The sequence below is a fragment of the Triplophysa rosa genome, linkage group LG21, assembly GCF_024868665.1.
Source record: "Triplophysa rosa linkage group LG21, Trosa_1v2, whole genome shotgun sequence".
In the NCBI taxonomy this organism is placed as follows: domain Eukaryota; kingdom Metazoa; phylum Chordata; class Actinopteri; order Cypriniformes; family Nemacheilidae; genus Triplophysa; species Triplophysa rosa.
In genome coordinates, this window is record NC_079910.1 from 6,317,018 (window position 1) to 6,327,543 (window position 10,526).

General features: G+C 36.7%; 2 protein-coding genes across 2 annotated transcripts; one reads left to right on the forward strand and one right to left on the reverse strand.

The window, feature by feature from the left end:
- The first annotated feature begins 634 nt into the window (after nucleotides 1–634).
- On the forward strand, nucleotides 635–2,759 carry zgc:153284 (uncharacterized protein LOC751696 homolog). Its single transcript, XM_057363523.1, has 3 exons — nucleotides 635–795; nucleotides 1,161–1,328; nucleotides 2,344–2,759. Exons 1-3 carry the CDS (start codon nucleotides 751–753, stop codon nucleotides 2,404–2,406), a joined length of 276 nt encoding a protein of 91 aa, XP_057219506.1. The 5' UTR covers nucleotides 635–750; the 3' UTR covers nucleotides 2,407–2,759.
- Nucleotides 2,760–2,870: 111 nt separating this feature from the next.
- Nucleotides 2,871–10,431, reverse strand: sh3bgrl2 (SH3 domain binding glutamate-rich protein like 2). The gene is made up of 4 exons (XM_057363520.1): nucleotides 10,176–10,431; nucleotides 5,704–5,889; nucleotides 4,778–4,858; nucleotides 2,871–4,590 (listed from the first exon to the last, which is right to left on the reverse strand). The coding sequence occupies exons 1-4, from the start codon at nucleotides 10,218–10,220 to the stop codon at nucleotides 4,576–4,578; spliced, it is 327 nt and encodes a 108-aa protein (XP_057219503.1). The 5' UTR covers nucleotides 10,221–10,431; the 3' UTR covers nucleotides 2,871–4,575.
- Between the last annotated feature and the right edge of the window lie 95 nt (nucleotides 10,432–10,526).

Genomic DNA, 10,526 nt, shown 5'->3' on the forward strand with positions numbered 1-10,526 from the left:
ATATTTTTGAGGCCACTCATTTTTGTAATAGAATTTTGCCTTTACACCAAATTTATATGTCCAATATTGTACTGTTGTTTTTCATAGTAAAATGCTTAATTCAGATTAATTATTGTTATTATTGTAATTTTTACAAAATAAATCTAAAACAGTTTCTTGTGCACATAAAGAATTTCACATAAATTTGTCTGCACTATGACTGAACTAGGGTCACAATTGTCAGATTTTCACTACATGATTATAGTGCCCTAAAGAACTTATTATCATGATATTTATTTAAATGTGAAATTTTAATTAAAAAATGTTATCCATCTCTTATTTTGATGATTTTGTGTTCTCATACTTAAAATAAGTATAGGAAGACACCGTTGGAATGTCAACCAAATACTGGCGCTTGATTACTTGTATGTGTAGTATTATCATGATATCAATGTTTCGTTTAAAAATACCACAATTATTGTCAGTACAGGTATGTATTGCGACACCCCTAGACTGGGCATAAATGAAACCATATGTCCCCTAGGCAAGCTTAGGCATGCCACACTGATGCTTGTGCAGTGTTATGTTGTGTGTGTGCTCATGGTAGACTGACGAGAAGGTGGAGCTATTGCTGAACTATGTCAAAACTTGCTTACCTGGTCTTTGAGTTGGCAGAGTGTGCTGTTGTATTAAACATCCAGACAGACTATATAAAGCCTATATACATTTATTTTCTTCACCACTTATCACATCAAACCAGGATTTCAGAAGATGTCCGTCACAGTTTACTTCAGCAGTGTTAGTGGTTCTAGAGAGGTGTGTGACTGTATATTGTTTTTATGCATTTACTCGACTTGCACCGGAATGACTGCAATGCTTTGTGTCTGCTTTTTTGTTTGGGTTTTGTTACCATTGTTGCTTTATTGTTGCACCCGTTAGACAGTGGTAAGCCTAAAATAAATAAAATGTCTTCTCAGAGTCATGTAAAACAAGTGTCTAAAGGTGTGTCTGTAGAATAGAAAAAATAGGCACAGAAGAACACTCAGAATTGAGAACATTCAAAGATGTTGTTTTAGATTTTTGTTAGTGTATTTAAGAAAAATAAGAAGCAGAGAAAGCATTCTAAATAAACCACACTAACACACATTTTTAAATGTTCATTTATTCATCTCTTCCTCAAGGTGAAGCAACAACAGTCTGAGATTTTCCAGTTCCTGGACGCAAAGAAAATTAAGTACTTTGCTGTGGACATCTCACAGAGCCCAGAAAAGAAAGAGGAGATGAAAAAGAAAGTGGGAAACCAGTCTGCAATGCCACCTCAGGTCTTTAATGGGGACAAATACTGTGGGGTGAGTGTCATACATACACTCTCTGAATTATGTCTGTTCTACCAGCTGTAAACATGAGTGCAGGTAGGGATGTACATAAAAACAAATATTTAAAAAATCTAATATAAAATCAAATCAAATAATGTTACCAAGTTTATCATTAGTGTTTTATGTTAATTACATCAGTAGACCTTTCGTAATATTGAGCCTGTTACAATTCCCCATTATGGGAAATTCACAAGGTTCAAGGCTATAATTTAAAAGTCAGTGCACTGTGTTGGTTTTTGCAACAATTGTGTTGGGCCACTGTAGCATTAGGGCCTACATGAATAATCTTAAAAAGGTAATGTGGTTTCATTAGAAAAGGGTGTGATATTTGCAGTGTATGGTAATGCTATTAATCGTGTTGTACAAACAACACTTGAAATGTAAACATACAAGCACAGGAGACCAGTTGGTCTTGTTAAGTTATTGTTCAAACACACCCTTTAAAACATTCCCTATGAAGGCAGCACCTTTCAGAGCTTGTAATACTGGTTAATCATTAGCTATACACTTTCTACTGTCAGTTTTCACACAGTGAAACAGAGTTACATTGTACTGAACATATTGACAACATTTCTAACCCTAACTCCCTGGCATTTTAAGATTTAACGTTTGATTTGACCAATTTTGACCAGTGTTTTAAATAGTGAGAACCACATTTATGTTTAATCAGTGTTTGATTTTTTTAAATATTTTGAAGACATTTGGCCCTCACAAGTACACAGACACACACATGTGCACATATCTCATTGGCTACATTGTCGGCCTCCTTGAGAACATCTTGAGGTTCTTGTCTGATGCTCAGAACAGCACACGCCTCTCTTAAAAGTGAGCAAGAAATCACAGATTAGATTTCAGAAACTCTTTAAATCAGCGCTGTGTTTGCATATTTGTTAGTACTGATGACTTAAAAGTAATTAGTATTTTTTATTTTCAAGCACTGTTTATGTTCAATAGTATGTTTTGTTTTAATCTTGGTATATTTTTATAGGACTATCAAAAGTTTTTTGAGGCAATTGAGGACGGGAAGCCAGAAGCGTTTTTCAAACTCTGAGTGTCGACTGCAACTCCTCAGTTCCCGAATGCTTGTATTTTGGGAACGTTTTTATATGCCAAGAAAATTTATATTTTGCACTGTTAAATAAATTAAGATTGTACATTAAATCGACTTGAAAAATGATCACAAACAGATGAATGCAAGAAATATAACATGTTCAGCATGAGGACAATTCGTTGTGGATTGGATGACATGTAAAAATGTTTAAAAAAGTAGAGCGGCCTAGTCTTTACCAGGCCACTAGGGTGCAGTAGTGTCTATTTTAAACACATTCACAAGTTAGTCATGTATACAAATATGTTCTACAAAAAAACGTTCAAATAAATGCATTTGTTCCTGTTATTTGTAAACTGCATCCACCCTCTTTATTTGTATTAAAATCATGGGCAGCAAGCATCTGTATCTGTTTATAGACCAACATTTTCCCACGATGTCAAGCTTCCTACACTAGCTGAGAAACAATGCAACCTATTGAGTGATTTCATCCACTACTAAAATATATGAATGCTTGCAACACACTGTACGAGAAATATCATAAGCAAAAAGCAAATTTATGTACATTATCACAAATTAGATTTATTTTTATTTGTTCATTTACATTGTGAAAGTAACAATAACTACATATGTACACTTATGCTAGTTAAAGTATTGTATGAAAAAGGAATGATTCAATTTAACAGTACGTGTAGCATAAAACAAAATGGCGTATGTGAAGTGTGCATGTGTGTGAGACAGAGAGAGAGCATAAATACAGTGCTCATTTATGTGGAATCATTTAATGAATGGATGGGAGGGGTTAAACAAGACCTTATCATAATGAATTGTAGAAAAAAACACCATAAAATAGAAAGATGATTGTGTGCAAACATATTGCATAAAAAACTTTCAGTGTAAACCAATTATTTCCCACAGTGATGCAGGATATATGTGCTGCTTGTGCATATGAGCTACAGAAAGCGGTATGTTTGGAGTTGAGGCAGGCCCGGCTCCACGGGGGGGCAGGGTGAGCTTTGCCCACCCTATCAGAAGCTTTGCCCACCCTGCCTCCACCCAGAGCCGTTGAGAGAGAGAATCCGTGAACCTGCGTTGCTATGAAAAAACTGTTCCATTGCAGTTGGCACGGCTCTCTCTCTCAGGGATTCTTCGTCCACCCTGCCCCCACACCACATAACAGCCAATCACAAATTATTGCGATATTCAAGTCAGCTCCAGATATTTTTCTTTTGTCCCTTTTTTGGGTCGAGACAGTGTTAGCTCATTCACATATATATATAAATATATATAGTTACCCCCCTCCGCCCACCTGGAAAATAACTTGGGCCACCTTTCATCTCATATCTGGAGCCGGGCCTGAGTTGAGGCATCACCGTGTGCAATGTGCTACATGCCAAATATTAACATACCCTGAGAAGAAATTAAACATGTTAACAGAGAATCAAAGAGAAAAAGATTTCGAAAGAAAAAGATTAGAGTTCTTTGTATTTTTGTTCCACAGAAAAAAGGCTGGTGACTGTTGCAGGGATTAAAGCCCAAATCATGAAGCGAAACAGGTCATGAACCAAAGCACTGAAAAGTCAGTATAAACAGAGAAAAAACTGAGCAGATCTTAACACAAGTTAGGATTCTATTTCCTGTTTCAAGGGAGAGTTTTGGTTTCTGATCTGACATCAAAGTTTGAGGAATGCTTCTCCACATTTCCTTTCTGCTGTCTGTTTGAGCTCCTTATTATTGAACATCACGCAAACAGTTTACAATTCACAAAAACACACAACTCATATTTATGATCCTTTCAGCAAATTAACAAATTCAACAAATGCTTTAAGTAGGTTTGGAAAATAACTCTAGATGCTCATGCACACAAATACATTGAGTTCACTTCCTTCATTGTGTTATGAATTGTACATCAGGCTTTTCATGCAACATATGTGTGACAAGTAAAACAACAACAAAAAACATGTATAAATAATTCACTGGGTCCTTAGGAAACATATGTAACCTGCACATTTATGTTTATAAGGGTAGATGTTTCCTAGGAATAGTTGGACCAGAGGGCAGAGTGTGTTTGGCAAAAGCATTGCTGGCAGTAAGCGCTCCAAACCAGAGGAAGAGCATTACATCACAGAAGATGAGGCAATATCAAAGTAGTTCAGTACAAGAAACGTCAATCTAGGATTCATAGTCCTATAGAGAATAGAATTATATTGCATTACATTTTAATCCTCATTTCACAACAATATCAGTTTTCTATCATCTAAAACCAGCATGCATGTGATTTAAGTATAAAAACCAAACAGTATAATTCTAACATCTCATATGAAAAACCTTTTAGGTGGAAAGGAATTGTGCCTGCGAGTGCTTGTAACTGTACCTTCACCGAGGGCTGAGAGCTCAGTCGAAGAAATGAGGACACTGTATTGGTCTCTTTAGACTGGAAGAAATCTTCATAGTCCTGCAAAATAACAAAATGAAATCAGAGCCTGGAAAAATATCAAGTACATCTGTAAATGTCTTCTCATTTATTACAACATGTCATTAAAAGGATCTAAAAGGCACATATCCTCTTAGATGTGTCAAATGCGCCTTGCTCTCCGTTAGTGTCAGATAATTAATCATTCTGACATGTTCTAGAGGATGAGGATTTGCAGTTCTGATTGGCTAAAAGAGATTCTGGGGTGGGGTATGAGAGTTTCTAGGATTACTGTGAGATTAGATCAGTCGGGCACTTGGTAAATCCCACCATCACTGCCATGAGTCATTGACAACCTCACACAAACAAATCACAGCGAGTGCTTCTTCCATTCCAATTAACATCATAAGTTAACGCATGGTGTATGTAACTGACTCACCGGATGTGTGTGTGTGTGCTATGGTCAGCCTGACATATTACAACTGTACACTACAACTTACATGCAAAAAAAGCGTTACAATAATATTTAATAATCATATACAATAATAAATACACATTAGATATATCATTGGTTGAAAAATGTAGGTTGGCCCAATGTAGGTTGGTAGTCAAAGGTGCCCCAGAAGGGTTTGCTTTCCTAAATTCTTCAAATTATCTCATTTTGTGTTCAAGAGAACACAAAAATATACAATCATTTTTTCTATGTCCCAGAGCTAATAATTGCTAATATTTTTCCAAATATCTTCCTTTGTGTTCATCAGAACTAAGAAATTTATACAGGTTTGGAAGAACTTGAGGGTGAGTAAATGGTAACAGAATTTTTATTTTTTGGTGAACTGTACCTTTAAGGATTAGTTGCTAATTTAACATATTTATTGAACACTTACACCACAGTAGTCGTCTCCATTGAAGATCTGGGGAGGCAGGGGATTGCCCTTTTCAGGTTGTTTCTTTTCAGGAATGTTCTGGTACATCCACAGCCTCTGATCCTCAAGCATGGTGATATCAACCTCTTCAAAGCTGATCCGGTTGGACTCTAGAAAGCCCACGACGGCCTGCTGATGCTTCTTTACCTGAAAAATCACAAGTGAAGTTCTTTGATACTTACATGATTTCCAGTAGCTAGTATAAGGTTACTCACAGATCTGAATTTGGGAATGGTTCAATATTTATAAGTATGTTTTCATATGTGTTCATGTCCATACTGAAAGCACACAGATGGCAAGCGCGGGAGTTCTGTTTTGGCTTCCCATTAGCCAGATGTGGGTAGAGAATATTGATCTTCAGACAGGGATTCATTAGAAAACGAATGGAAAGAGGCTTTAGGCACACATTAAAAATATTTCCGCCCAAACCAGAAAATGACAATATGCACAGCTGATGTGCTGCCTTTGTGCTGTTGTGGAAAAATTTCAGTCTTGTAGTTCAAAAAATCTCTGAGACAAGAAGGTCCGGATGTTGAGGAGTTAACTTTATCTGCTCGAGCCAAACAAAGTGAGATGTTCCAAGTCATCTAAAAACCAAGTGTTTTCAGTCTACAGTTATAGTAAAACTTCTGAAAGGTGGTCCTCTCTAAAACCAATCAGGTATTTTCCCGTTATCTCTTATTTTTATTAACCAATTGTTAATTGTCTGCCACCAATAAGTCCCAGGTAACAAGGTACGTATCTAATGGTGGTACGCTGGTTATTACATCATTTTTAAAATAATTTGCATACAATGGTTACCACACGAGACCACCAAACAAGCCATGGTCTCCATACGAGACGGCGTGGCGTCCGTGCGTAATCATGGTTACTTGTAAACAGTGGAAAATCCCCTGGTTTTAGAGAGAACACAACAGGCTTCAAACTTTAGGCCTCTAAAAACATCACTGGATTTTACCTTGTTACATTGTGCTCAAATGTGCTTTAAACATGCATAAAGTGACATTAAGTGCATTTATATGAACAATCATTGGTTACAGGTACAGATTGTGTCATTAAATCATCAATTCTTCTTCAAATAATCAAATTATCATCATAAACCTACTTATATGTAATTATTCTTGTTGACTATGATTTCAGATCAACCCATCTATGTACTAATGTTCCTATGAATACTTCTCAATAGTTTTTAGGTATTTTATCAAGTGCATTTATAACTGTGGTGCAAAACAGTGCTCAAATACATGTAAAAAACATCTAAATGTGCCTAGAAATTACACAATAGTGCCTTGTTTAAAAACTCAATAGGTCTCTTAGTGCAAAAATGGCAAAGCCGGTTTTCCAGCATAAACTGATTTACTGCATGTAAAGAAGTTGATTTCATTACTTCTTTTCTGGACCTATATGCCTTAGCCAGAAGAAACAGAATAAAATGTTTTAGGATAATCAACCAAAACAAAATGTGTCCACCCTGAAGCCAAGACTACATGTATACAAACACTTCAAATAATGGATTAGCCATATGTAATCCATTAGCTAAAGGTAGAGCACTGTATATCCACACATTATCCCTCAACAGACTCCATGACTGATACTTAAAGATCCAATTTTGTAATTTTTTGAGAATGTATGGACAGAAATGCAATATAATATACATAATTATGTCTTCAGTAGTGTATACATAATGAAGCGATATGTTTGTTTTACCTTAGAATAAGCTATTTCTAATTTTTTTGGAGTGACTTTATAGGGACATTTATCCATGGGACATTCCATTTACATTATGGAAAAGAACAGATGGACTACGAAAAAATCCTATCTTAGATTACCTCTCTCTCTCTCTCTCTCTCTCTCTCACACACACACACACACGCACGCACGCACGCACGCACGCACGCACACACACACACACACACACTTTGCTGATTTTGCTGGTTATGTTGCTGGGCGCTGCCTGCAGAGCTGTTCAGCTGAATGCTGTCACTGTGGTGAATATAAACACACACACACACCTGTGTGCATGGATTAAGCAAAGCAGTAATGCGTAAATGTCATGTGTGTGTGTGATTAAAAGACAGAATCTATGTCTAAAACGCAGTTCTCTGTTAAACATTAAGAGCAGGCCGTGCCTTAAAAGCTCTATAAAACTCCTGTCCAGATAAACACAGGGCGGGACAATAGCTGTTTTAGCATTGTGTAGATCCCTGGACAGCTTTACGATGCAGCTATTGTCTCTTCCTCAAAACAAAAGCCTGAGGACTTTGTCATTCTCTGTCTATACGGTTCATCATAAGAAGTCTACTTCTGAATGTCTGCTTAAACTTGTTAGGCAGTGGATTTTGAACACGATTAAAATTGTGATCACAATTTTTGGTATGCTGCTTTACTATCAAGAACTTTGCCCAGACCGACTGGCTGATTACTCTGTGAATGGCATAATGCCCATCTATCATGTTTGCTCCACCAGTCTGACCTAAATGCATGGGTCAAACTGATGAAAATGGATGATGCCCAGACAAAAAAATATGCATTTTACTTTATTAGGGGTCAAGCCATGTTCTAAGTGCAATTCCCCATTTTTTTAAACTTGGTTTTCAAAATCTGATCATCTGACATGTCCAAATGTTCAAAATATTTCCCATTCGGCCATTGTTGTGCCTGACCCGTAATTGATGCTTGCAGCTATATTTATTGTAGTTATTGTTTTAATGAAACAAATAACAATAAACAAATATTAATGCTCAAAGTTCATGCTTTTTTATATAACCTTTTTTTCATAAAATACTATGTTTAAATAAATATACAACAAATGTATTATTGACTAAACAAATAAATGAGGTGCCATCTGCGTTTTGTATGAATGATCACAATGCCTTCTTACCAATCCAACGTTCTTAGCACTGAAATGGCTGTATTACCATCTCATTCCTGACCTTAACTGACAGGAAAGCACTCACTAGTGTTCTCTTTCTGTCCACTGCACACATGTATAAGCATAAAACAGTGGGAGGTGAATTAGCTTAATGAGTGGAAAAGGTTAGTTAGTACCTTTATAATCCCACTCTGACCAAATCTTTTGTAAATCAATGTGAATCAGAGCGCAGTTGTGTGCCTGTTAGTATTGACGACTTGATGGATTGTGGCTAACTCTCACTTACATTCATTAGATCCTAAAATCTGCTTTGTCATCTGAACACTGATTACAGATCTCTCTTTAAATACAGCACTCACTCGACAAACACAAACATGCTCATCATGACACACAAAAAACATAACTTACGTATAACAAAACAAACACATATGTAGACACATAGTGAACAAACACACACGGATCTGTCATAAGCATGTTTTATTGTTACAGCAGTGACATATATACATGCTTGTTTGCCATCCACACAGAAGGATATAACCAGGACGTCTGCTTATAATGCAGCAGTGTGTGTGTTCAGATGATGGAGTTTTAAAAATAGCCTTTTTGGGTAAACAAGTCTGGGTTTTGTAGAAATAAGGAGATAGCGGAAATCAGTGCATAACTCATTTAAACCATTACATCATTCTTTTTCTATCAGGGTTCAGCAGCGAAAGTAATACACACACACTTTATCTCCATATCAAAACTGTAAAACACACAGTGAGTCACCGTCCAAACACACACACATTTCAGCTAAAGGCACAGGCGGAATGACATTAAACACTAGAGAAAATAAACACAACCGCCAATCCTTTTGCTCGCTCGCTCTTCAGAGTCTCTGATCCCCTAATTTAAAGATCTAAAAATCAATGTCACCTGACCATTTAAAGGCTGAAATATAATCCTGAAACATCTCTGATCTGAATGAATAAGGACATTTCTTTGCCTTTCTCAGGAGACTGCATAACCAATAGCTGGTGTTGGCATTGGCAGTGGGTTTGTTTTAAACATGCACTTTGTTCAACCTCTAGGCATCATTTTTGGATTATCTCAAATAAAACACAAACCACATTATCAATCATCAGATAAATGGTATTAGATAAAAAAAACAATGGTGAGTATTTAGATGGACTGAGCTTTTATTTGAGTGACTTTGGTTATATAACTAATGCATTTTAGATGGTTAATAATATCATAATTTCGTCATAATTGCACGGAATATCCTATTATCCACGGATATTGCTTGAAAATAATAACAAAAGTATTGTTGTTGGCAAAATGCACATACGAACACGCCTGGCATTGTAAGAACGCATATAGGCTAATTAGTTATTTGGTATTTATCTTCCCACAATAGACAATTTATTTTACAGAATAGTTACAGCTACAGCTATAATGATTGAATTGCGTGTCAAGACCTACTCCCGCAATAGATATTAACGGTCAATGTGTAATTCCTAGCTGACTTCAGTTTAACAACGAACCAAACTGCGTGTTGTTAAAAGCATATGTCCCTACTCACCGCGACAGAGCCGGACGAGGACGCGACATACACTCTGATGACCATTATAATCCTCACTTGCCTTTCGAGAACGGCTAAAGGCAGGCAAATGTTGCGCTCTCCCTTTCTATAGACTTCTTTGGACCTGAGCAGACGTCTACGTCACCCTCTGAAATTAAAGTGAGTGCGCGCTCCTCGTATGCTATAATAATAAAGCCGCGCTCGCTCCATCAGTGCACTTCTCTCCCCAATCGGGAGCGCGAGAAACTCACAGCGTTTATCTTTTAGCTCCAGCTCAAAGACTTGAATCATGGGAAATGTAGTTTTATCACCTACAGTTATGTAACAGTTTTGACCGCTTTGTCTATAATG